The sequence below is a fragment of the Solanum stenotomum genome, chromosome 5, assembly GCF_019186545.1.
Source record: "Solanum stenotomum isolate F172 chromosome 5, ASM1918654v1, whole genome shotgun sequence".
NCBI lineage: Eukaryota > Viridiplantae > Streptophyta > Magnoliopsida > Solanales > Solanaceae > Solanum > Solanum stenotomum.
This window is the reverse complement of record NC_064286.1, coordinates 3,320,419-3,348,417: the sequence shown is the minus strand read 5'-3', so window position 1 is coordinate 3,348,417 and position 27,999 is coordinate 3,320,419. Positions and strand designations below refer to the sequence as shown.

At 32.6% G+C, this 27,999-nt stretch overlaps 5 protein-coding genes and 1 pseudogene across 6 annotated transcripts in view; 4 read left to right on the top strand and 2 right to left on the bottom strand.

Annotated features, from left to right (window-relative positions):
* Positions 1-9,138, bottom strand: part of LOC125865333 (uncharacterized) — a 50,594-nt gene extending 41,456 nt beyond the window's left edge. The window contains exons 1-3 of the mRNA XM_049545536.1: positions 9,067-9,138; positions 8,388-8,510; positions 8,075-8,299 (exon numbers count right to left, since the gene is read on the bottom strand). Coding sequence (XP_049401493.1) covers positions 8,075-8,299; positions 8,388-8,510; positions 9,067-9,138 — 420 coding nt within the window. The remainder of the gene's footprint in view (positions 1-8,074; positions 8,300-8,387; positions 8,511-9,066) is intronic.
* Positions 1-12,153, top strand: part of LOC125865690 (peptide-N4-(N-acetyl-beta-glucosaminyl)asparagine amidase A-like) — a 74,284-nt gene extending 62,131 nt beyond the window's left edge. The window contains exon 2 of one of the 2 annotated variants that reach the window (XM_049545903.1): positions 10,226-12,153. In XM_049545903.1, the coding sequence (XP_049401860.1) occupies positions 10,226-11,930 (1,705 nt within the window). In that variant the 3' untranslated portion in view covers positions 11,931-12,153. Of the gene's footprint in view, positions 1-10,127 lie in introns of those variants that run through there. The other variant, XM_049545902.1, reaches the window with a different exon arrangement.
* LOC125865334 (uncharacterized) lies at positions 5-8,881 on the top strand (annotated as a pseudogene).
* Positions 12,149-27,999, top strand: part of LOC125865689 (phosphoenolpyruvate carboxylase) — a 34,613-nt gene continuing 18,762 nt past the window's right edge. Inside the window, exon 1 of the mRNA XM_049545900.1 lies at positions 12,149-12,180. The gene's annotated coding sequence lies outside the window, so the exon portion shown is untranslated. The remainder of the gene's footprint in view (positions 12,181-27,999) is intronic.
* LOC125865694 (uroporphyrinogen decarboxylase 1, chloroplastic) lies at positions 14,402-19,090 on the top strand. Its single transcript, XM_049545907.1, has 6 exons — positions 14,402-14,534; positions 14,804-14,964; positions 16,683-17,065; positions 17,190-17,474; positions 17,958-18,193; positions 18,603-19,090. Exons 1-6 carry the CDS (start codon positions 14,503-14,505, stop codon positions 18,766-18,768), a joined length of 1,263 nt encoding a protein of 420 aa, XP_049401864.1. The 5' UTR covers positions 14,402-14,502; the 3' UTR covers positions 18,769-19,090.
* LOC125865695 (protein LIGHT-DEPENDENT SHORT HYPOCOTYLS 10-like) lies at positions 24,457-25,468 on the bottom strand. Its single transcript, XM_049545908.1, has one exon. The coding sequence runs from the start codon at positions 25,348-25,350 to the stop codon at positions 24,721-24,723; it is 630 nt and encodes a 209-aa protein (XP_049401865.1). The 5' UTR covers positions 25,351-25,468; the 3' UTR covers positions 24,457-24,720.

Here is a 27,999-nt window from a genome sequence, read left to right as displayed (position 1 = left end):
AAAAATGTCACGTTTTCCAATGAATCGTTATGATGAGCAGAGACTAATATAAGAAGTTCGCTACCTCCACTCTTTATGGCATCAAGGTCCCCCCCAACTCCACTCCATGTCCACGCCAATCTCCATCCCCAAACCCCATTGAGTCTACAACCCTCCGGTTCTACTCAGTTCTAGAAACGAAAAAAGCAAAAGTCGAAAAGGTTGAAGGAAGTTATAATAGATTTTGATGTTGAATGGATTTGTCCAACTCCTGTTGAATTGGCTTCGATCACGAAATTCGACTGGCCCGATTTCACTGCACAGCCTAATTCAAACTCCCATTTGCCACCTGCTGAAGAATTGGTAAGTGTTACTAGGAAACGGGCTCAGGAACAGACGTTGTATGCGGTATCAGAGTATTTGAAGTACTCTATTGATGATAAGGATGAGGATATGTATGAGGATAGGATGATGATGTTATGAAAGTGGAAAAGGGGGAGAAAAATTTTAACTTTTTTCACAAAGTTGTTTGAGGGAGATGGTGGATTGAGAAAGTATTATGCGAAGAACAATGAGAGTGGTGGGGAATTTATTTGTCTTATGTGTAGTGAGATTGGTAAGAAAAGGTGGAGTATGAGGTTTAAGGACTTAATTTTTCAGAAGTCGTTCATTTCATCAATGAAACTCAAGGATGTATGGAAGCACGTGAAGAACTACAATAACAAGGCAAATGAAATATCACAACACTACAAAGTTAATCAAGTTAATGTAATGGACAACACATCTTGTCCTCAGAAAGTGCAAGATAGAAAGGGAAAAACCATAGTGAATTGCTCTGAGACTTAACAAGATCAAGCAGTAGGTTCTTTAATAAAAAAAGATGAGGCAAAAAGGTCTAAGAGAATGAGAAGTACTAATGAGGAGGGACAAGTTAAAAGTAGCGTTACTTTAGAAAAAGAGGAGGATCATTCTTTGCTTTCGAAAATAACTACAGAAAGACCACAAAAGAAAAGACGACACTTGCAATGGACACCAGATCTTGATAAGAACTTATACGAGGTTGTTTGCAAGTAAGGAGAAAAAGGTAAGGCTTAATCTGGAAGAGCTAACCATAAACGAATCAATCACTAAATTTTTGTGGTGACTTCCGAATTTGTTTATCATGGTAGAGGCCTAACCAACAAAAGGTGTGTGAGGCTTCATTAACTTTTTAACATATGGAGTATTAGTAATGCTTAGATTAGTTATGTTGTCGTTATTTCTTATACGATGTTTGATTTGATGCATTAGAAATAACAAGTCTAATTTAGTGTAGGTACTTTTCATTGTATGAATTTAAAATACCTACCTTTTTCTCCTAACTCGCGAACGGCCTCGTCTAATTTCTTATCAAGATCTGGTGTCCATTGCAAGTGTCGTCTTTTATTTTGTGGTCTTTCTATAGTTATTTTCCAAAGCAAAGAATGATCCTCCTCTTTTTCTAATGTACCGCTACTTTTAACTTGTCCCTCCTCATTAGTACTTTTCATTCTCTTGGACCTTTTTGCCTCATATTTTTCTATTAAAGAACCTACTGCTTCATCTTGATAAGTCTCAGAGCAATTCACTATGCTTTTTCCTTTTCTGTCTTGCACTTTCTTAGGACAATACGTGTTGCCAATTACATAAACTTGATTAACCTTGTAGGGTTGGATATTTCATTTGCCTTGTTATTGTAGTTCTTTACGTGATTCCACACATCCTTGAGTTTCATTAATTAAATGGACGACTTCTGAAAAATTTAACATGCCCCTTGTGTTGTTTCTCCTTTTACCATTTCTATCGACCTAATTTTCAAAAAATTGTTCCTCATACTAATAATTGCCAACATTTATAAAATAAGTCAAACTAATTACACCTATGGAAGAAAATTCAAGTATATATATTGGTGAAAAACTAATTTCAACTAAAATATCCAACGATTAGAACAACACATCTTGTCTTAAGAAAGTGCAAGAGAGAAAGGGAAAAACCATAGTGAATTTTTATGAGGCTTATCAAGATCAAGCAGTAGGTTCTTTAATAAAAAAAGATGAGGCAAAAAGGTCTAAGAGAGTGAGAAGTACTAATGAGGAGAGACAAGTTAAAAGTAGTGTTACTTTAGAAACAGAGGAGGATCATTCTTTGGTTTCGAAAATAACCAGAAAAGAAAAGACGACACTTGCAATGGACACTAGATCTTGATAAGAACTTATACGAGGTTGTTTGCAAGTAAGGAGAAAAAGGTAAGGCTTAATCTGGAAGAGCTAACCATAAACGAATCAATCACTAAATGTTTGTGGTGACTTCCGAAATTTTTTGTCATGGTAGAGGCCTAACCAACAAAAGGTGTGTGAGGCTTCATAAACTTTTTAACATATGGAGTATTAGTAATGCTTACATTAGTTATGTTGTCATTATTTCTTAAACGATGTTCGATTTGATACATTAGAAATAACAAATCTAATTTAGTGTAGGTACTTTTCATTGTATGAATTTAAAATACCTACCTTTTTCTCCTAACTCGCGAACAGCCTCATCTAATTTCTTATCAAGATCTGGTGTCCATTGCAAGTGTCGTCTTTTCTTTTGTTTCTATAGTTATTTACGAAAGCAAAGAATGATCCTCCTCTTTTTCTAAAGTACCGCTACTTTTAACTTGTCCCTCCTTATTAGTACTTTTCATTATCGTAGACCTTTTTGCCTCATCTTTATCTATTAAAGAACCTATTACTTGATCTTAATAAGTCTCAGAGCAATTCACTATGCTTTTTCCTTTTCTGTCTTGCACTTTCTTAGGACAATATATGTTGTCCATTACAAAACTTGGTTGTGATATTTCATTTGCCTTGTTATTGTAGTTCTTCACGTGCTTCCATACATCCTTGAGTTTCATTGATGAAATGGACGACTTCTGAAAAATTTAACATGCCCCTTGTGTTGTTTCTCATTTTACCATTTCTATCATCCTAATTTTCAAAATATTGTTCCTCGTACTAATAATTGCCAACATTTATAAAATAAGTCAAACTAATTACACCTATGGAAGAAAATTCAAGTATATATATTGGTGAAAAACTAATTTCAACTAAAATATCCAACGGTTAGGACAACACATCTTGTCTTAAGAAAGTGCAAGATAGAAAGGGAAAAAGCATAGTGAATTTTTATGAGGCTTATCAAGATCAAGCAGTAGGTTCTTTAATAAAAAAACGATGAGGCAAAAAGGTCTAAGAGAATGAGAAGTACTAATGAAGAGGGACAAGTTAAAAGTAGCGTTACTTTAGAAAAAGAGGAGGATCAATTTTTTGCTTTCGAAAATAACCACAAAAGAAATGACGACACTTCCAATGGACACCAAATCTTGATAAGAAATTAGAGGAGTTTTTTTGCGAGTTAGGAGAAAAAGGTAAGGCTTATCTGGAAGAGCTAACCATAAATAAATCAATCACTAAATTTTTGTGGTGACTTCCGAAATTTTTTTATCATGGTAGAGGCCTAACCAGCAAAAGGTGTGTGAGGCTTCATTAACTTTCTGACATATGGAGTTTTAGTAATGCTTACGTTAGTTGTGTTGTCATTATTTCTTATACGATGTTTGATTGGATGCATTAGAAATAACAAGTCTAATTTAGTGTAGGTAGTTTTTATTGTATGAATTTAAAATACCAGCCTTTCCCTCCTAACTCGCGAACAGCCTCGTCTAATTTCTTATCAAGATCTAGTGTCTATTACAAGTGTCGTCTTTTCTTTTGTGTTCTTTCTATAGTTATTTCCAAAGCAAAGAATGATCCTCCTCTTTTTCTAAAGTACCTCTACTTTTAACTTGTCCCTCCTCATTAGTACTTCTCATTCTCTTAGACCTTTTTGCCTCATCTTTTTCTATTAAAGAACCTACTGCATGATCTTGATAAGTCTCAGAGACATTCACTATGCTTTTTCCCTTTCTGTCTTGCACTTTCTTAGCACATGATGTGTTGTCCATTACAAAACTTGATTAACCATGTAGGTTTGTGATATTTCACTTGCCTTTTTATTGTAGTTCTTCACGTGCCTCCATACATCCTAGAGTTTCTTGGATGAAATGGGCGACTTCTGAAAAATTAAGCGTGCCCCTTATGTTGTTTCTTCTTTTACCATTTCTATTGTCCCAATTTTCGAAAAATTGTTCCTCGTACTAATAATTGCCAACATTAATAAAATACTAATTTCATCTATGGAAGAAAATTCAAGTATAAATATATTGGTGAAAAACTAATTTCAACTAAAATATCCAACGGTTAGGACAACACATCTTGTCCTAAGAAAGTGCAAGATAGAAAGGGAAAAAGCATAGTGAATTGCTCTGAGACTTATCAAGATCAAGCAATAGGTTCTTTTATAAAAAAAGATGAGGCAAAAAGGTCTAAGAGAAAGAGAAGTACTACTGAGGAGGGACAAGCTAAAAGTAGCGTTACTTTAGAAAAAAAGATGATCATTCTTTGCTTTCGAAAATAACCACAAAAGAAAAGACGACACTTGCAATGCAAACCAGATGTTGATAAAAAATTAGACGAGCTTGTTTGCGAGTTAGGAGAAAAAGGAAAGGCTTAATCTGGAAGAGCTAACCATAAACAAATCAATTACTAAATTTTTGTGGTGACTTCCGAAAATTTTTATAATGGTAGAGGCCTAACCAACAAAAGGTGTGTGAGGCTTCATTAACTTTTTCACATATGGAGTATTAGTAATGCTTACAATAGTTATGTTGTCATTATTTCTTATACGATGTTTGATTTGATGCATTAGAAACAACAAGTCTAATTTAGTGTAGGTACTTTTCATTGTATCAATTTAAAATACCTACCTTTTTCTCCTTACTCGCGAACAACCTCGTCTAATTTCTTATCAAGATCTGGTTTCCATTGCAAGTATCGTCTATTCTTCTGTAGTTATATTCGTAAGCAAAGAATGATCCTCCTCTTTTTCTAAAGTACCGCTACCTTTAGCTTGTCCCTCCTCATTAGTACTTCTCATTCTCTTAGACGTTTTTGCCTCATCTTTTTCTATTAAAGAACCTACTGCATGATCTTGATAAGTCTCAGAGCAATTCAGTATGTTTTTTCCCTTTCTATCTTGAACTTTCTTAGGACAAGATGTGTTGTCCATTACATAAACTTGATTAACCTTGTAGTTTTGTGATATTTCATTTGCCCCGTTATTGTAGTTCTTCACGAACTTCCATACATCCTTGAGTTTCATTGATGAAATGGACGACTTCTGAAAAATTAAGCATGCCCCTTATGTTGTTGCTTCTTTTACCATTTCTATCGTCCTAATTTTCAAAAAATTGTTCCTCATACTAATAATTGCCAACATTTATAAAATAAGTCAAACTAACTTCAACTATGCAAGAAAATTCATCTATATATATTGGTGAAAACTAATTTCAACTAAAATATCCAACGGTTAGGACAACACATCTTGTCCAAAGAAAGTGCACAATGGAAAGGGAAAAAGCATAGTGAATTGCTCTGAGACTTATCAAGATCAAGAAGTAGGTTCTTTAATAAGAAAAGATGAGGCAAAAAGGTCTAAGAGAATGAGAAGTACTAATGAGGAGGGACAAGTTAAAAGTAATGTTACTTTATAAAAAGAGGAGGATCATTATTTACTTTCAAAAATAATCACCAAAGAAAAGACGACACTTGCAATGGACACCAGATCGTGATAAGAAATTAGACGAGGTTGTTTACGAGTTGGGAGAAAAAGGTAAGGCTTAATATGGAAGAGCTAATCATAAACGAATCAATCACTAAATTTTTATGGTGACTTCCGAAAATTTTTATCATGGTAGAGGCATAACCAACAAAAGGTGTGTGTGGCTTCATTAGCTTTTTGACATATGGAGTATTAGTAATGCTTACGTTAGTTTTGTTGTCATTATTTCTTATACGATGTTTGATTTGATGCATTAGAAATAACAAGTCTAATTTAGTGTAGGTACTTTTCATTGTATGAATTTAAAATACCTGCCTTTTTCTCCTAACTCGTCTAATTTCTTATCAAGATCTGGTGTCCAATGCAAGTGTCGTCTTTTCTTTTGTGGTCTTTCAATAGTTATTTTCGAAAGCAAAGAATGATCCTCCTCTTTTTCTAAAGTATCGCTACTTTTAACTTGTCCCTCCTCATTAGTACTTCTCATTCTTTTAGACCTTTTTGCCTCATCTTTTTATATTAAAGAACCTACTGCTTGATCTTGATAAGTCTCGGAGCAATTCACTATGCTTTTTCCCTTTCTATCTTGCACTTTCTTAGGACAAAATGTGTTGTCCATTACATAAACTTGATTAACCTTATAGTGTTGTGATATTTCATTTGCCTTGTTTTTTGTAGTTCTTCACGTGCTTTCATATATCCTACTCATTGATGAAATGGACGACTTTTGAAAAATTAAGCATGCCCTTATGTTGTTGCTTCTTTTACCATTTCTATCGTCCTAATTTTCAAAAAATTGTTCCTCGTACTAATAATTGCCAACATTTATAAAATAAGTCAAACTAATTTCACCTATGAAAGAAAATTCAAGTATATATATTGGTGAAAAACTAATTTCAACTAAAATATCCAACGGTTAGAACAACACATCTTGTCCTAAGAAAGTGCAAGATAGAAAGGGAAAAAGCATAGTGAATTGCTCTGAGACTTATCAAGATCAAGCAGCAAGTTCTTAGATAGAAAAAGATAAGGAAAAAAGGTCTAAGAGAATGAGAAGTACTAATGAGGAGGGACAAGTTAAAAGTAGCGTTACTTTAGAAAAAGAGGAGGATCATTCGTTGCTTTCAAAAATAACCACAAAAGAAAAGACGACACATGCAATGGACACCAAATCTTGATAAGAAATTAGACGAGCTTGTTTGCGAGTCAGGAGAAAAAGGTAAGGCCTAGTCTGGAATAGCTAACCATAAACGAATCAATCACTAAATTTTTGTGGTGACTTCCGAAAATTTTTTATCATGGTAGCGGCCAAACCAACAAAAGGTGTGTGCAGCTTCATTAACTTTTTGACATATGGAGTATTAGTAATGCTTACATTAGTTATGTTGTTATTATTTCTTATACGATGTTTGATTTGATGCATTAGAAATAACAAGTCTAATTTAGTGTAGGTCCTTTTCATTTGCCTTGTTATTGTAGTTCTTCACGTGCTTCCATACATCCTTGAGTTTCATTGATGAAATGGACTACTTCTGAAAAATTAAGCATTCCCCTTGTGTTGTTGCTTCTTTTACCATTTCTATCGTCCTAATTTTCAAAAAATTGTTCCTCGTACTAATAATTGCCAACATTTATAAAATAAGTCAAACTAATTTCACCTATGGAAGAAAATTCAGGTATATATATATTGGTGAAAAACTAACTTTAACTAAAATATCTAACGGTTAGGACAACATTGTAAGGGAAAAAGCATAGTGAATTGCTTTGAGACTTATCAAGATCAAGTAGTAGGTTCTTTGATAAAAAAAGATGAGGCAAAAAGGTCTAAGATAATGAGAAGTACTAATGACGAGGGACAAGTTAAAAGTAGCGTTACTTTAGAAAAAGAGGAGGATCATTCTTTGGTTTCTAAAATAACCATAAAAGAAAAGACGACACTTGCAATGGACACCAGATCTTGATAAGAAATTAGACAAGGTTGTTTGCAAGTTAGGAGAAAAAGGTAAGGCTTAATCTGGAAGAGCTAACCATAAACAAATCAATCACTAAATTTTTATGGTGACTTCCGAAATTTTTTATCATGGTAGAGGTCTAACCAACAAAAGGTGTGTGAGGCTTCATTAACTTTTTGACATATGGAATATTAGTAATGCTTACATTAGTTATGTTGTCATTATTTCTTATACGATGTTTGATTTGATGCATTAGAAATAACAAGTCTAATTTAGTATAGGTACTTTTCATTGTATGAATTTAAAATACCTGCCTTTTTCTATTAACTCGTGAACAGTCTCGTCTAATTTCTTATCAAGATCTGGTGTCCATTGTGTGAATTTAAATTACTATTTTTTCTTTGGAATCAAAGATTTTGCTCCAAAACCTTCAGTTTTCGACGATTCTCCGACATTTTTACAGTATCAGACGAAACTCTTTTGCTCAAATAGTTCAAGAATGTCACGTTTTCCAATAAATCGTTACGATTAGTAGAGACTAATATAAGAAGTTCGCTACCTCCATTCTTTATGGCATCAAGGTCCCCCAACTCCACTCCATGTCCACGCCAATCTTCATCCCCAAACCCCAATGAGTCTACAGCCCTCCGGTTCTACTTAGTTCAAAAAACGAAATAAGTAAATATCGAAAAGGCTGAAGGAAGCTATAATAGATTCTAATGTTGAATGGATTTTTCCAACTCTTGTTGAATCGGCTCCGATCACAAAATTCAGTTGGTCCAGTTTCACTGCACAACCTAATTCGCAACCCCATTTGCCCACTGCTGAAGAATTGGCTAGTGTTGCTGGAACCGTGCTTAACAACTGGCGTTGAAGGCGGTATCAGAGTATTTGAATTACTCAATTGATAATGATGACGATGATATGTTTTGAGTATAAGGATGATTATGTTGTGGAAATGGATAAGGGGGAGAAAAATTTCAACTTTTTTGCGATGTTGTTTGAGGGAGATGGTGGATTGAGAGAGTATTGTGAGAAGAACGGTGAGAATTGTGGGGAATTTATTTGTCCTGTGTGAGTGGGTTGGTAAGAAAGGGTGGAGCAAGAAGTTTAAGGATTGTGTGGGTCTTGTTCAGCATTCGATTACTATATTGAACACGAGGCAAGCACATAGTGTCTATGGTCAGGAGCTTAGAATGAGGATTACGGACCGTATATCCCATCCGTGGAATTAATATTAAATTTTATCCAACGGGTTTAAACTACGAACAATAGAAGTTTCTATGGACGTAAATTCAATCCATAAAAATTATATTGAATTTTAAGGCTCAAAAGCTCATTCTACAGGTCCAAACTACGGCTCGTAGAAGGTTTCACGACCTGTAGATGGGTCCGTAGGAATTGGATGCCAAAATTTGACTCTCTGAAGTTCTTCCACGACTTGGCAGTACTTTGACCCGTAGAAGGATTTCGACTTGACAGTACGCGACATCAATGTGAGTTTTAATTCTACTTTCTGACTTTTCTTTTCAATTTTCGAAATAATGATATATGCAAGAGAAAGTGAAACTTGTAGTCAATAACATAGTGCATAAAGTATCATAAATGGCACTTCAATAAGCTAATAGGGTGTTTGGATTGGATTAAAAGTTGGTCAAACTTACTTTCAAGTCAATTTTTGACTTCTGGAGTGTTTGGCAAATATAAAAAATAATTTAAAATAAGTTATGAAGTGTTTGACAAGGTAAAAAATGACTTAAAATAAGTCAAAAACCAAAAGTAGGTCTCCTCCCTACTTTCTATTTTTTCACTTAAAAGTCATTTCAATTTGACTTTTTATTTTTTACTTAAAAATTACTTTTTTTAAGCCAATCCAAACGGACTCTAAGAAAGTTTTAAAATCCTTCTTTTACTACTGTTGAATGTTTCAAACCAGAAAATGACTTCATTGTCATAATAATTTGTTCTTTACTCAAAATCTAGGAGTAAAGGCCCAAAATAGTCCCTCATCTTTGGGTTAAGACTCAAAGTCATCCTTGAGTTTTCACATGGAGCATTAATAGTCCCTCATGTTTGCAATATTGATGCACTTTCGGTCCTCCTTCAAAATTTTGCCTATTTTTTAATATTGATTTTATTCATAATTTATGTATGAAATGTTTAATCGTCATTTGATATATTTAGTAGAAATAATAACTCTGTGTGAGAGATTGTGAGAAGAAAAATACCTTGTTTTGTTTTGTAGAAATTGTATTGCACGTAAAGTCAATTGTGAGAAGAAAAAACCTACAAGACGATGAGACATTCCTTACATAAAATTATGAACATAATTAATGTTAAAAAATAGGCAAAAGTTTAAGAGAGGATCAAAAGTGCACCAATATTGCAAACATGAGGGACTTTTAGTGTCCCATTTGAAAACTAAGGATCTGAACGCAAACATGAGCAACTATTTTGGCCTTCTCTCCAAAATCTACAGTATATTAGTCAGCTGATGATATTCAAAGCTCATCATCAATGGCTACTTCCTCTTCCATTTTCTTAGTTTATTTCTTTCTACCCTTATTTTCCACAGCAACCCCCCACAGTACTTCTTCTCTTTATAGATCCCAACTCATCACTCAGCAAGAATCTTTACCCAAAAGTGCCACCCCCATAACTTTTTTTGAAGTCACGAAACCTATAAAATTACCCAAAACCAAACCTTGTTCATGCCTAATTCTTGAACATGATTTTGGTTCCACTTACAGAAAACCCCCAATTCTTGCTAATTACACACCCCCTTTAAATTGCCCATCTCAGAAATTTTCCAAAATTGTGCTGGAATGGAGAGCAACTTGTAAAGGTAGGCAATTTGATAGAATTTTTGGTGTTTGGGTTAGTGGGGTTGAGATTTTTAGAAGTTGCACTGCTGAACCAACTAAAAATGGGATCTTTTGGACTGTCAAGAAGGACATTACTAGGTATTCTTCTTTGCTTATGAAAAATCAAATCTTTGCTGTTTACTTAGGGAATATTGTTGATAGTACATATACTGGTGTGTACCATGTGGAAATTTTTGTTCATTTTTATCCTGCTGAAGTGAAATTGGGTGAATTTGATTCTGGGGCTGATTTGATTGTTCCCATTTCAAGAAATATGCATTTGAATGATGGGTTGTGGTTTGAGATTGAAAATTCAACAGATGTACAGTCAAAGGATTTCAAGATTCCCCCAAATGTGTATAGGGCTGTATTGGAAGTTTATGTTTCATTTCATGAGAATGATGAGTCTTGGTATGGGAATCCACCTAATGAGTATATAAGTTCGAATAATCTTACTATTGCGGGGAATGGAGCTTTCAGGGAGGTGGTGGTTAGTTTGGATGAAATGGTAGTTGGTGTAGTTTGGCCTTTTACTGTGATCTATACTGGGGGTGTTAATCCCCTCTTTTGGAGACCGATTAGTGGAATTGGCTCGTTCGATCTTCCTTCTTATGACATTGAAATTACGCCGTTGTTAGGAAAGATTTTAGATGGAAATAGTCACAAGATTTCATTTAGAGTCACGGATGCTCTAAACGTGTGGTATGTTGATGCAAATTTGCATCTTTGGTTGGACGGGAAAAGTAAGAAAACGGAAGGGAAGTTGTTGAGATACAGCTTATTGCCCCTTTCTTTATTGGTGCGGACCAATTTTACAGGTTTTGATGGATCCTTTATCACAAACGCTAGTAGGTCTATCACATTGACCGGAATGGTGAAGTCGTCTTATGGAACAATCACTACTAAGTCGTCTCAAAGTTTAAGTTATAGCAATTATATGGTAATGGGAAATGAAGGGAACTTGCAAATAGTGGATCAGATAATCGAATTCAATGATACTGTTTATGCCACGACGCCATCTTCTTCTGTTCACTCGCTTGAGTCCTTCAAAAAGTATCTGTTCAAGTGGTATTCTGACAATGTAGATCAAGGAAGCCAAAGCTATGCCTCGATATCAAACTTGACATTGGGATTAGAGGACAAGAGGGTAAAGGCTTCCAAGTACGGATCCTCGACCAGCTCTGTTAATAATTTGCAAAAAGCACAGGGCTATATGCTTGTAAAAGGCCAGTTAGTAGTAAAAGGACTTGGGAGTACCCAACAAGTATATAAATATAATGATGATTCGTGCTGCTACTCCAGGAACATAAGCAGCTCAAATTACACAATACTTTACGATAAGGTAAGCAATAGCTGCAGCAATGGTACTTGGTCTCATTGGCCTTTGAGGATTGGCAAAAGGCGGTCTCTTCCTGGTTGAAGAGTCTTTTTTGCAATCTCATCTTGACTTTTCCGAATTCCACTGTCTTTCACTCATTTGTTGCTGGAGCTACTCTATGTGGTCGAAGTAGGCAACTGTGTCATGGTCTTCTTATTATGATGCAAATGCACCACTGCAGTGTCTCTTGTATTCTTGGACTTGTTAACTTTGTTAATATATGCTGTTTTGCTAAATGAATTGTCTCTGAAACTTGACTTTGCCTGTTTATCTTTTGTTGTGTGTCTTCTTCAAACACGAGGAAATTTTGTATTTTTGTCAAAGTTTACAGGCATACCATCCTCGAGAACTTGTTAGATCCATTCTTTCTTGGTGGCTTCTCTGTGCTCCTGTTTCACCCCTCTACTGCCACCCTATTGGTTTTGGGAGGGGGAGGAGGTTGGAGATTTGTATATAGTGAAACTTTGTAGACGTTCTTTCTACATAACGCTATATGTTCATGACAAGAACTTTGTTCTGCTTTCAATGACTTGGGCATTGCCAACATAGTTGCATTTGAAGTTTGGTATTTGCGAAAAGTATACTAGGTTTCTCTTCCTATTGGCTCAACGCGAAATGTTTCTGGCTGAGGAAGCAACAAAAGCTATATTTTGGAACTTTATCTTCTCCTTAGCTCGAAGCTATATTCCTGCCAAGATAGGGATAAGGTTTGTGTACAAGCTACCTTCCCCAGACCCCATTTGTGGGACTATACTGAGTATGTCCGTCTTCTTGTTGTTGTTAGCTTGAAGCTATATTCTGAGGTATTGTCTTGTGAACTTGATAAATCTTGATTTAGTGGGAGCAAGTATGATCTTATTTGATCTGTAATCCTATGTTCCAAATGGAAAGATCATTACTTGATACTGTGATTATGTGATTACTTCCGTCTATTGTTTCTTGTACTTCAACTATTATACTATTTTATTGTTGCAATCTTGTTCTGTTACTATATGTTGTTTTTTTCTTGTACATTAGACTAAAAATGCAAATTCGAAACTTTTGATTAAGAACTGAGTAGTACTTACTATTGCACCACAACTTTTCTTTCGGATGTAACTATCTCTTAGATACATAAAGGTAGTGACACAATAAATCTCCATCCTTTTTATTTTTTACCAATTTTCATCTTGATCAATAAAACATGTATATCTTATTTGTCTTAGCTTATACGATATTATTTCTATTTTTGAAATTAAACAATTTTTATAATGTCCGAATTCGCCTTGATACTATTTTAAAATTACTCACTTTTATCATGTGTTACGCTTTTGATCCATTCATATATTCATGTTATTAGTAGTATTCACCTTTACGATCAACGAAGCTTCAAATTGAAATGAGTGAACTTCACTTGTCTAAATTCTTCGAAAAATACATGTCTAAATTGACCACCAAATTTAACTATAAACTAAAATCACGCTCGAATCGAAATTTATTAGGAATCAAGGGCCAAATGAGACTTTTTCCTTACAATGCAATATTAGATCAGAAGTTTGACGGAACACAAAATGCTCAATTTTGAATAATGCAAGGAATTTTTTTATTTATTTTTTTTACCAATTTTGCTTTCTTTAAATTTTGTTTTTTCAAAAAAACTATTTTCAAATACTTATAATTTTTTGTGATTGGTATTTCTTTACATGATAATTCTTAAGAAAACTAAATGATGTTTTTATTAAAGAAAAATATTTTTACGAAAAATAAAACACATTTTCTTATATATATACTCTCTAAACAATTTCTTTTTTTTTCTCCATTTTTTTGGCAGTTAGTCGATTTATTTTGTTTGTTACTTAAATTTTATTATATTATATTATTGAGTTCATTGCTATCTAACGATAAAAAGTATCATTTTATGTAACAATCGATCTGATATGATCATGTAATACCTCATCTTCTTTTCTCATTTTATCTTGACTTATTATCTAATAATTTTATTTTATCTTACCTTCTACAATTTTATCGTAGTTCTTTCTAGTACTACACTTTACTTTTTATTATTATATAAATTTATCTTTAAATTATGAGGTATAATATTATGTAATGATCAAAATACGTAACAACCATCTAAACAATTTCTTATATGTTATAACAACCATATAAGTTGTTACAATTTTCTTTCTTTCCCCTTATTTTATCTTGATTTATTATCTAATAATCTTATTTTATGTTATATTCTATCATTTTATAGTAGTTCTTGCTAGTCTAGTACCTTTTTTTATTTATTTATATAACCTTTTGATTCGAGTCAGTCGGCTGTGGCATATGGCTTATCTAGTGCAATTTACATCTCATGTATGATTTGTAAACTATTACATAGTGGGAGTTTACCATGTGCGCACAAATTTTCATCCGAAGGATAAAAGCAATGGCAAAAGTTATAGCGACTATAAATTATCTTGGGTTTCAAAAAAATATTATGTAACGATCGAAAACCATATCTTATATGTTATAACAAATTTTTTTTCTTTTTCATTTTTTGGCAGTTAGCCAGTTTATAAAGGGTGATCCAATAAGGGGGGAAACAAGAAAGATAAGGAGAGCAGAGGGAGTCTACTTTCTCCCTCAATCAATGGCTATGGTTTTTTCTCCATTAACAACAAGGTTTGAGCTTTTTACTATACCCATTCTTCCCTTTTTCACATTCCCATTTCTCTATTATAACTCAATTTTTTGATAATTTACATAATTTTTTACTTAATGCATTTTTCTGGGGTTTTCTCCATTAACAACAAGAATTGAGCTTTATTCTACACAAAATTCTTCGCTTTTTCTCTTTCCCATTTCTGTATATTAACTCTTTTTTAGTGAATTCTTTTCTCTGTGCATAATTTTTGACTTAATGTATTTTCTGGGTTTTTTTTTTTGTGTAGTGGGTGTAGTAGATATTGCAATCTTGGATTAAGCTGGAAATCGTCGAGCTTGTTTGTGGAATTAGGGTTTCTTTCAAATGGGTCAAAAGGGGTTTCTGCTAAACCCGCAAAGCTCAATGCTAGTAAAGTTTTTCGGGCTTGTGCTTCTTCTTCTTCCTCTGGTATAAATCTATAGCCCCTGTAGTTGACTTTTTGTTTTCTTCATGTATTTGTGTTCTTTATATATAGTTACATTTATTTACATTGCTCAAATATTTTGTTTGGTTATAGTAACTTGAGTTTATCACTGTTAGTTTATTTCGTATGATGATGATATGAAATGAGCTAAAATGAAGAAGTGAAGATTCATATAGCCGTCTCTGATTTGTTTGGGATTAAGGCGTTGTAGTAGTAATTGTTGTTGTTATAGTAAGGAGTACTCTCTCTGTCTCAATGTAAATGGCGGAGTTGTGTAGGAGGGTTGAAGTACCTAATTTTCTGTGTGCATTCAGGTATGATTCTGTAATTTTTGAGTGAAGTTTAAATATTTAGGAACTAGATTGAGGTAGTATAGTAAAACATAATGTTTAAAAGATGTTGAAGGACCATAGCTTTGTGACTACATGTTATAGTAATTCAGGAGTAAAATGAGATGGAGGGAGTAACATCTGTTTACCCTTCGGTGTAGATTTTGCTAAGATCCTCAGTCCTAGTAAACTATGGTTCGGGTTTGCTATCGAGTAAATCAGGATCTTATGTCTTAGCAAATGGGCTTTTGAGGTGGATGGAATTGTGTATCATATTTGATGATGGAAAGGAAGAAAGAGCTAGCTTTATGCAGAATCAAGCATCTTTGATCAAGCTCGAGTCTTGACTACATTAGTCCAACCGTTAGCGCATCCATTGCTACACAAGTACACATTACTAGCATAGAAATCACAGGCGGAAAGAGAGAGTAGTAGTCGTAGTAGCACAGGTGGATGGTTCTATGAAGATGGATTGTAGTGCTTAATTAGGGTGTCTGTGAAAAGGCAAGGAGCTAGAGAAGTTCTTAGAAGATTGATCACTTTGTTCAGATATCCTAAAATTGTAGTTACAAGCAATCTGCAACTTTTTTGGTGAGGATTCAGAATGGAACTTATCTCGTCTTATGATTTTACAGCTGGGGTTTGTGTGGGTATTGTTTCTTGTATTGTGTAAGATTTACCATCCCAGACCCCACTTGTGGATTGCACTGGGTATGTTGTTGTTATCATTGTTGTGTAGCATTACATTTTCTCAATTACTTTTATCACTCTTAGAACTTGGTGTAAACAATAGAGTACCCTTATAATTATATCTTCATCACTATGACATGTGTAATGATTATTTCATATTAGTACCTTCTTACTGTGGCTAATATATTTCCAGATCCTTTCAAGAAGGCAATGGTATAATTTGTTTTATCCCTCTGCATTGTAGCTTATGATTGTATCTCTGGTAGAATATTAGATTTAGTTTTGTTTACATTGTAGTCTTAAAGAATGTGTCTTGAGAATTTCAATTACTCCTTCTCTTCCATAATGAGCAAATACTGAGATAAACTGATAAACTTAAAACGGTGCTCTAGTCACGATTCAAGGTGTTAACTGTTCATAGTGGAACCATGTTGCTTAGTTGCTATTGGCTTATTGGTCTTGCCAGATCCTAAAACTGCATTATAGATATCCTAATAATGCAAAATCTTTCTCGTTGTAAGAGTGTATGATGTTTACGTGCCTATAAGCTCTTTCGGCCCTTTGCGCCTGAGAGGGGGATTGGGGGTTAGGTCAAGCTATCAGGTTTTCAGTGTCACTTCAGTTCATCTTTCAGATTCTTTGTGGGGAACTCAACTTTGTGCTTCCAAATGTATGTTTTTCAGATCCACTTTTGGTGAAGGCTGCAAGAAGAGAACGGGTGAGTCGCCCGCCTGCATGGATGATGCGTCAAGCGGGAAGGTATATGGCTGTTTACAGAAAGCTTGCAGAGAAACATCCATCCTTCAGAGAGAGATCAGAGACAACTGATCTCATTGTGGAAATTTCTTTGCAGCCCTGGGAAGCTTTTCATCCAGATGGAGTAATCATCTTTTCGGATATACTTACCCCGCTACCGGCATTTGGTGTCCAATTTGACATTGAAGATGTAAGAGGCCCAGTCATTCAGTCTCCCATTCGTTCTGAAGAGGGATTGAAATCATTGCACTCTATTGACTTGGAGAAACTACAATTTGTGGGAGACTCACTTAGGATTTTGAGGAAGGAGGTATCTTTGTTGATTCCTTGCTATTTTTGCTGAAAGGATTCTTACTAATGATGTCTCTTGATGTAAAGTTAAATGGGACAAAGTATTAAAAGCTAAGGATTTTTCCCCTCCCACTAAATGTCAGGTTGGAGAGCAAGCTGCAATTTTGGGTTTTGTCGGAGCTCCTTGGACAATTGCTACCTACATAGTTGAAGGAGGTACAACTCGTACGTATACGAAGATTAAGGACATGTGCCATACTGCTCCTCATGTTTTGAGAGCTCTGTTATCTCATTTATCAAAAGCAATTGCTGAGTATATTGTGTATCAAGTGGAGTCTGGAGCGCATTGCATCCAGATATTTGATTCATGGGGTGGACAACTCCCACCTCATATGTGGGACTGCTGGTCAAAGCCTTATATTGATGAGGTAAGCTAGATTATTTTTTTTGGTTAGTCAGGGAAACTAACAAATCCTTGTGCCCAAATAGGACATTCTTTTGGGGGCATAGGTTAGATGGGGTGGTCAATTGCTAAAATGTACTGGATTTCCAACTTTGGGTAACATTGAAGCATCCCAGAAAGTCTGTTGTTCAATAATGCTTTCAAGGCATGTCTTGGTAATCAGTTAAAAGTTATGTGATTTTAGGAAGAGTAACGTTGCATCTGATATCTGATGCATATATATATAACTGATGAGTCCTTATAGTAGTTAGTGGATTAGTCAGGGAAATAAGGTTCATACATTACGGTTATAAATGTTCCATATCATGAATGATGTTTGGATTAGAGAAGGATTCTTTGGGTGATTTGATAGCCGGTTGTGACGAAATGTCATTCCTTTATTAATCGTTATGTAAACTTTCTCTCATTCTATTTCCTTTTTGAACACCTCTCAGATTTTTGAATGCAGATAGTTGGTATAATAAAAAGAAAGTGCCCACAAACACCTCTTGTGCTCTACATTAATGGAAATGGTGGACTTCTTGAACGGATGAAAACAACTGGAGTTGATGTAATTGGACTTGACTGGACAGTTGATATGGCAGATGGAAGGAGGCGACTAGGAACAGATATTGGTATACAGGGGAATGTGGATCCCGCTACCTTGTTTTGTCCTCTTCCTGCATTGACAGATGAAATTAAAAGGTTTGTTGTTGCATAACTGAACCTTAAGCTATAGTCATTGCTAACAAATTACGAACTTAAATACTGGCTTCGCTCCTCTACCCTTCTCTACTTACATGTTTAAGTTTATTGTAGATATGATAAGGTAGTAGTTGGAAGATGTTAAATAGGCATGACTTGTAAATTTGTTTTGTCTTGTTCATGTACCACTCCATCTTAACGCAAATAGTGTCTGTGTTTAATGATTTTTAGAGGTCATGACATGTAAAAGTTCATCTGATGAAACCATGAAAAATACGAAAATTGGATGGAGGGGGTCGGTTTTAGATAGTTCGTTTGTTAGGATTCATTTAGAAATGAAAGGGTTCCACGGGGCATTCAACATCTCTTCTAGTTCTGGGAAAAAGATCTGACTATTTTTCTTTGACAGGGTTGTCAAGAGTGCAGGGACTAGTGGTCACATCCTCAATCTTGGCCACGGTGTGCTCGTGGGTACACCTGAAGAAGCCGTAGCTCACTTCTTTGATGTTGCTAAGAGCTTCGATTTTGACAAGGTTGAGGATCATGTATCTGAGGCAGATAAAGTTGTAGCTTGAAGACAACAATTTTGTAATGCAGGCTGGAAGTGAGCCTAGGATGCTTGGTTCACCTTAGGTCCTTTAAATTGGTAGAGGAGACTAATGCTTGTGAATAAACTAGCATCTTTATTTAATCTTCTTTCTTCGAAATATCGAGCAAATTTGTTATATTATTAGTTATTCTATCAGAATGGAAGCTGTCTTTGTGTGACATATAGGTCACGGATTCAAATTGTAGAATCAATCACTTGGGGTATGGCTCTTTCCTGGACCTTAAGTAAATGCGGGATTTATTAGTTCTTCTATCATTTTATCTTATTATAAGTAACCTCACTGATTCCATGGAAGCTTATTAGCTTTCTACTGTAACAACAGTGGTGTTGGAAGTTCAAACATATCTCAATTAAAAGTGTTTTACTTTTGGTGAGATTGTAAGTCGCAAATCTAAATTAGTTGGACCAATATGAAAATAAAGAAGCATAAATTGTGAATAAGATAACAACTAGATTTGGAATAGAATATTTATATATATTAAACAACTTGTTTTATATCGGTCACTTTAAAGCTAGCCATCTTCAATCTTCATATTACTTTTTCTTCTTCTGAGTGTCTGATTCACAATTAGCTCACGAAAAGGATCTCTGACCAGTTGAATAAACTTTATTATACTATATTTTTTTCTAGATGCTTTATTAGGATAAGGAAATGGGACCCAACACCACCTAAAATGTACTCAATAAACTTCTTTCATTGTCTAGAATATATTCTTGCGCAAGATTATTGAATTTGATCGAATTCATAAAATCTGCCTCCTCAAATGACCCCACTCTCATCAATGTTAATTTTTTTCTTTTAGACAAATATGATACTCCAAAGTCTCATCCCCACCCCTCCCAACAAATTCTGGTCCAAACTCCAACATCCACCATTGCAAAAATGACAGCAAAATCTCTTACATATGTTTGACCAAATATAAAAAGAGAAAAAAAAAAAAAAACAACCTCAAATCTAGTGCTTCCCTTCATTAGTAAGATCATCGCACCAGATTTATTTAGTGCAATTTTTATTTGCTATGTAATTTGTGATTCAATATGCATTCGAAAGATAACTATTGTGAATTTCATGAGAATTCTTAAAACAGAAAATATGATGAGAAAAAAAATGTATTGATAAAAAGACAAGAAAATATGGTGATTTACATTTAATATTTGATACTATAGTTAGATCTCTCTAATAACATTTCACTATAATAATTAAGTTTTTACCGAGACTTTTTCTTTAATATATATATATATATATATATATATATATAAAATCTGAGTAAACATGGACAACCTTTTGAAAAAGTTAAAGGTATGTTGTTTATTTTTGGTTGATTTGAATTTAAGGTGGCAAAAGAAACATAGTACCATGTCAATTAGAAACAAGACAAAAAGGGTGACTAAGGTTTGGGAAATCTCTTCAAAAAGTTTAAAAAATGATGACAATGAAAATTTATATATAGACACATTCATCATAAAAATCAAAATAGAGTACTAGTTAATATAGCATGTTCCCTTTTCATATGTTCATTTTGATATAATAATATACCTATGAGGTTCCTTTTTTGTTATCAGGTCACCAACTTTTTTTATTTTCCTATATTGAACAGGTGATGAGGCATCATCTTGTGATTTTGTGAAGACCTATGTTTTTTTTCTAAATAGTAGTTAATCTTTGGTCATATTTACGCTTATATCAATTTTTCATTAAGATATTTAAAATATAAAGAGAGTAGATGGAAAAAAAAACCCAAGAAATTAATATAATAGTATATACATATAAAAAAATAATTAACTTATATGGTCTAATATACCACCAAGTTGCATCACTGAGTCAACTTTTTACTCAATGTAGTTAATTTCATAAGTGAGATTTGAGAAGAATGGGTGTAAACAATTTTATTCTATTTTGCGAAGGTCGAGAAACTATTTAAGATAAATCCTCAACTAAAAAACAACCTTAATTTTTATCATAATTAATCCAGATTTAATTATTTTAGTTATTTTTTTAAAAGGGAGAGAGAATAGCCATCCATGAGAATTTGGAAAAAATCACAAATTCTTCTTCCTATTCAATTCTAACTTAGAATAAAGTTTAATTCAAGACTTAAACCAAGAAAATTTCACTTTAAAATAGGATTGGTAATTAGTAAAATGGAGACTAATTACAATTTTGGTCAATGTCACTATCAATGAAAAGTTGAAAGATTTGGTAAAGTTGGAAAAAACATTAGGGCCTCTCATAATTTTTTTTTAAATATATTCTCTAGATATGGTATCTCTTGCTTTTTTTTTTTTGTTTGATTGATATTTTACTATGCAAAGTTCCTTTTTTTTCTCAATATGCTTATTTGGTATTATTGTTCTTTCCTATTCAATTTATTATAGGTTTATCTAACAAAATTAATTTGTACATAATCTTAATATTGTTTGTTTAAGAATTAATTAATTAACCATGGTTACTTCCATGAGAATATTTTAAACCTATATTTCTCTATTATTTAAATTCATCTTCTACTAATATTATACAAAATTAAAGTAAGAAATATAGTTCTTTTATGTATATTTACATAAAATTAAATTTTCTAATAGGAGGATTAAGACATCCTAGAAAGCAAAAGACCTAAAATTAATGCATGTACTAACATGAGTAAAGCATATTCCCAACTACTTAGTACCTTCTCCATTGACGAGAGGGGTTGCTCAGATGGTAAGAAGCAAGTACGTACCAATCATCTCTAATTCTAAGATCGTGAGTTTTAATCATCAAAAGAGAAAAAAGGACGTGGCAGGTTATAAGAGTGGTTACTTGTCATATTTTCTTTTTAAAGAATCAAACTACATGAATTTCGACTAACATTTTGAGATATATATTTTTTTACCATATTGATATTAGATAAATTGGGATCACTTATATAGTACTTTTCATATAGTTTTTTAAAATGTAGTTTTAATTTTAAATTATTAAACTAATCTAATTCAATTTAGCACCAAAAAGTTGCCGAAGCAAAACATGAGAAGTATTTTGAGACGCATGAGGTATCACTGTAGGCATTGAAATTTTGTTGGACTCTACAAAACGTGTTCAATTCTAGTTGGGACTCCACAATATGTGTTCAATTTCAATTAGGATTCTTGGAGGCTAAACCATAAACCCTAGTTCATGTCTATATAAAGGATACTATATTCCCTTGAAAAGGCATCTCGAATATTCCACAAAAGTCATAAAATATTCATATAGAGGTCAAATCTAAATCATCCTATTCGAGAAATACGTCACTAATGGCCCTCTAAATCATGGATAAATCTCAGGAGAGTAGAATCAAGGGAGGAATAGTATTGTACCTGCAATCTTGAAGAATAAAATTATGTTTCTTCATATTTTTTTGTGATTGCAATTTATTTTGTTACTTTAAAATTTATTGCAAACAAATTGGCACGCCCAGTGGGACCAAATCTACTCTTCATCTCTTCTCTCTTAAATCAAATATGAAAATATGAAGCTGCAAAAGTGGAAGAATGAGTACTTCAAGCCTCGTCTTTGAGTTTCATCAAGTCTACACTCCGACAAGCCTTGAAGTAGGGGGCATTTGTAGACATTAAAATTTTGTTGGACTCTACAAGACGTGTTCAATTCTAGTTGGGACTCTACAATATGTGTTCAATTCCAATTAGGATTGTTGGAGGTTAAACCCTAAACCCTAGTTCACGCCTATATAAAGGATACTATATTCCCTTGAAAAGGCATCTCAAATATTCCACAAAAGTCATAGAATATTCATATAAAAGTCAAATTTAAATCATCCTAGTTCGAGAAATACGTCACTAATGACCCTCTGAATCAAGGATAAATCTTAGGAGAGTAAAATCAAGGGAGGAACAGAATTATACCCGCAATCTTGATGAATAAAATTATGTTTCTTCATATTTTTTTGTGATTGTAATTTATTTTGTCACTTTAAAATTGTTGCAAACAATCACCTTTTATAAATCTTTTTCTTTTATCATGTTATTATACTTTTTAGTTAAATTCGTATTAGGTCTTTCAAGATAAATTGCAACTATATTTCTTATGGTAAATTAATGATTTTCTCAAAAAAAAAAAAAAAAGAGAGAGAAAATGGGAAAAGTAAAACACAACCATATTATCTTTCAAATCAAGAATAACCACATTAATATGTCTATTCAGTAAACAAAAGGACACTATATGGTATATACATGTATAGAATGAGTTTGAATTTTCTTTTTCTATTCATAGCTAGAGATTTATGGTGATAGTTTTCACCCTAAATGAAATTTGCTTAATAAAGAAATTTATTTATGAAGTAGGCCCTATATAACTTCAAATATTGTTTCAACTTAATGCTAATCACATCAAATGTCTATAACTTTCATATGTCAATAAAGGTGTGAAGAAAAAAAATACCATCCTTGATTAGCTAGTTATTATTAGAACATGAGATAATATTCCGTGGAAGGTGGGTTCTTTCATCTTTAATCAAATATTTCGCATTCGAATTTAATCGTCTTTGCCAAAAGCAATATATGAAATTTTCTTATACGAATTTAAATTTGATTGGGACAATATAGGATACCAAGTGGTAACCAAGAGAAGAAATAGAGATCGGGTAATATGTGATACAAATATAAAATAAACAAATATGTTTTTAACTAATTAAACTTTTAGATTGATCATGAAACAATCATATTGTGATGCGGAAGGAGGAGGAAAGTCGTTTTGACTCGAATCTTGAACCTAAACTTGATTTTTACATTGAAGTATTTCTTTGCAAAATACATGGTATACATTTATGAGGGATCATCATCAGAAAAATAGATTTCAATTTAACATCTATACACCGATAATATAAAAGAATTTTGCAATATTGTACAAACACGTATAGGAAAACAACATTGTTATAACCTGGAATATTATACAAAAATGGAAATGATTAATTGTTTCTCGTTCTTGAACATCTTCCAAAGGAATTCATATTATGTTATTACATATTTACAATAGAAAACACTGTGTATTAAGCTCTGATTATGTGTGGTGTCTAAAGAGGGGTCGGATTACAAGGATCTATTGTACGCATGCATAGTCTGATTTTACATTTTTGCTAGAGGTTATTTCCATATAAGTTCAAACTCGTGACCTCTTGATCACATGACAACTTTATCAGCTACGCCAAAAGATTACTTCCTCATACCTATAATATACTCTATCTAGTATCCACTTTTATTTTCTATATACAGAAGAATTGTACTATATAGCAATGTGACCTTAATTTAATCTTCTAAATTATGCTTAATGGACACCAATTAATGGTAGAATCCCAAATGAGATCACAATTTTTTTTATAAAATTAAAAACACAAGGATATACATTTCTCTAGAGAGAGGATTATCATAAACCAAAAATTGATAGTGCCCAAAATAAGAATCCATTTTTTCTCTTATAATTAATAATTTTTTTTAGTGATTAGCCAATTTTTCATCACTTAAAACTAAGAACAAGCTATGTACTTTAGGGTTTTCAAACTCTAGTTTTAGCTAGGGTTTACCGATAAAGCTCAGTTCGAGCCAAATAATTTCCAGTACGAATACAAACAGTAAAAGCATAGCCAAAAGTTAATCTATAGCATTCAGAGTTCAGACAAATACCCAGATCGAGCTGATTAAATGAAAATTTTCTCCATATAATATTCCGCAATATCTACAACAACAATATTCCAATAATCCAAGCATCATAGGAAAATTAAAACACCTTAATTCAAAAGTATTTAATTATATGTATAGCACTATATTAATTAATTAATACATAACAAAACAAATACTTTTATTAATTATAATTAAAAACTCAAAATTTTACCCTTTTTTCTTCGACGATCTCGATGAAATTGATATTCCAATCTATATTCCATAGCAATCAAGTAGTAGATTGTAGCTGAAAATTTGCAGAAGTAGCTCCATCATTGTTGTTACTAGCCTTAATTTGCAAATTTGGCCTCTTTTTCTTCTTTTTTTTCTTATATGGAATTCCTCTTGCTTTAGCTTGTGAATCTCTCACTTCTCTTAAATAGACACGTATAGCACCACTTGCAAAAGGGTTAGTTTCTTGCAAACCACCATTTTCTTCATAGGCTGCCCTAAGTCTACCAATTAGGGCATCTAGGCTTCCCCATGCTTGTCTTAATGGACACGTGCACGGACCGGGCGGTTCGGGTTGCCCGAAAAATAGGCAACCATGTAAGTGAACCTTAGTCTTTCCGAATTGATCGAGGTATCGGAGAAAATCTAACACGTGGTTGTAGTTGCACTGAGGTAACGATACGGGTGGTCGTTGATTTTTCAAATACTGACCGAACGTGTTCCAATCGCGACGTTTTTGCGACTCGTATCGACTTAATTGTGGTGTTGATGTTGGTGTTGGTGTTGGTGCTAATAATGATGATGACTGGCGATGGTGGTTGTTAAGAAGGGGTGCTATAGTATTAATAGCACCACCACTTGATGATGATCCTTCTCCTACTTCTCTTATTTTCTCACTTGACATCATAGTTTGGTATAAACACTAGGATGAAATGAAACTCTTTTTTTTTTTTTGAAATATTTTTGATCTATAAAAATGTTATAAATGAAGAGATGAGAGAAGAAGAAGTGTATAGTGGAGAAAAAAATTGGAAATAAATCAAAATAATCATGGGGGCACTGAGGAGACATGATATGGGGTCCAAATGAAAGTGCTTTAATTCATCTTTTCTTCTTTCACTATATTGTTGTTTTTTTTTCTTTAATTGTACCATTAGCAATAAGATTGGCTTTTTGAAAAAATTTCCTTATTTTTTAAAATATAATTGTGCTAGAGCATCATACATGTAATCATTATCAAGAATATTAGTAAAATCAAGCACTTTAAATCAACCCTATAGTTACTAGCTATAGACTATAGTAAATTGTATGTAAAATTCACCATCAACGACTATTATTAATCAAAAGTCTGGAATTCATGTCTTAAAATAGAGAAACCTATAGTAAGAAGTGCTAGAAAAAAAATTTGTTTGATTTACTAGGTGTAAAAATTTCCGTTTGTATTTATTTAGTAAAACAAAATATTTTTTGGATGAACACAATATATAGAGGAATTTAGCTAAAATTACTAGTTTGTATGAATACATGACAATTTTACACTGGTCCGCCTCTGGCTCAAAATTATTTACAAGATTAATATATAGAAGTTAACATATATATATATATATATATATATATATATATATATATCCGTCTAATAATAATATGTAATCATATGAGGTTATAGGTGAAGCTAGAGAGGAAGCTACGGGGCCAAAATCCTATATGTGTTTTTGAAAAAATTACTGAATATATATAAATAATTTATTTAAAATACACTATGCTGCATTTTCTTAAATTCCAAAATCGTAAACTTAAATTTCTGAATCTGCCTATATAATAGTGAGTTACGAAAATAATCAAATATACAAATAGTTACATGATGGAAAAGAAAATAGAGAAAATAGGATAAGTTAACTTATCTCAATACAAGAATAAGGTGAGAGTTTTAGGAAAATTCCAACTTATGAGTTGTCTAATTAGTTATTATATTTAGAAGTTGAAAACTAAGAATTAAGATCCCAAAAAACCCTCATTACAACTTAATTACAGAATCGGAGTTAAGATTTGAAGCTTATATATTTTAAATTTTTTAATATTTTAAAATTACTATATTTTAAGTTAATATATAATATATACATATGTCATGAATTTTTATGATAAATACAAAATTTGAACCAATATTATTATATTCAGTTAAATCCGTAACCAATACTCTAACTCCGCTACTAACTTTTTTAATCAGACAAATGAGAGTCTGTTACGCCAGGAAAATCATCATTTTCTAGTATTTAAGAAAGAGACAACCATGAAAGGTGTATGTGAAATTGTAAATAGTGATGGCTACTTCTATTTTTTATTTTTTATTTTTTATTTTTTAAGGCATGGTCCCGTTTAATTATTTTCTATCAAAAATTTTCTACTACTATTATTATTGATTTCCTGTAGATTTACCCACCATTAATTATGGGTAAAGGGTGAAATACGATAGTTTATCCGTTTTAAAATAAATGTTATCTTAATAAAGAGAAAATTGTCCAAAAACTATTGAACAGGGGTAACAATACAATAAATAAATATATAATTTTGAGTATGATCAGACAATCAAAAATCAGACAATGACAGAGCAACATATCGAAAAAAAGAAGAAGCAAGAAATATGATTAGAATGTTTCTTCAACTATATATATTCTTATATTTCATTTTGTTAATAATATTTGAATTTTCAAGAGACATTTATTAAAGAAAGATAATTTAGTAAACTACACATTGTATTTATTAATTTGTTTAATGGACATGATAATTGTTAAAATAACAATTATTTTGGTGGAAAGGAGGAGATATAAATCAAAAAGAAAAGGCAGTAACTAGGGATTCTATAAAAAAATCTCATTGGATTTTAACTTATATATATACTGATGATATAAATATTTTAAAATATTAGACCAGTTAAAAATATTTATAGATATTGATAATATAAATTTTATAAAACATTAGACCAGTTAAAAGTATTTATAGATATAACTAACTCTTTATAAAAGTGAAATTATTTATAATCAACAAGATTTCTTATATGGCTACTTAACTGATAGCCGTTATCATTTCTAAAAGTCATTTTATTTATTGAAGAATAAATTGCAATCTAGAAACTCTTGAAAAAATATCCACTAGCTATATTTCGACACTATTTTTTAAAAATAGTCATTATCATGGAGTTTCAAATTTCACATGTGAAATTCCGTAATAATATCCTAAAATTTCATCTATTAGAATTTAAAAACTCGCAATAATGCGAGTTCAAGAGATTAAGGTGATTATTTATGAATTTTATTATTTTAAAGTTACTACTGAAAAAATGACGAAAATCTCTAAGCAAAATCATCAATAATTGGCTCGTCGAAAGTTTTTCTGATGAACATTCCACTGAAATTTCATATTTTTGAAATTTTGATTAAAAGTGAAGAGATTTCATTCGTCCTTTTTACTATGATGAAAACTCATAACATAAGCAAAAGAAGTTTCTCATAGACAGCACGTATTAATATCATAAGAATTTAATTAAGCTAGTTGATTAGTA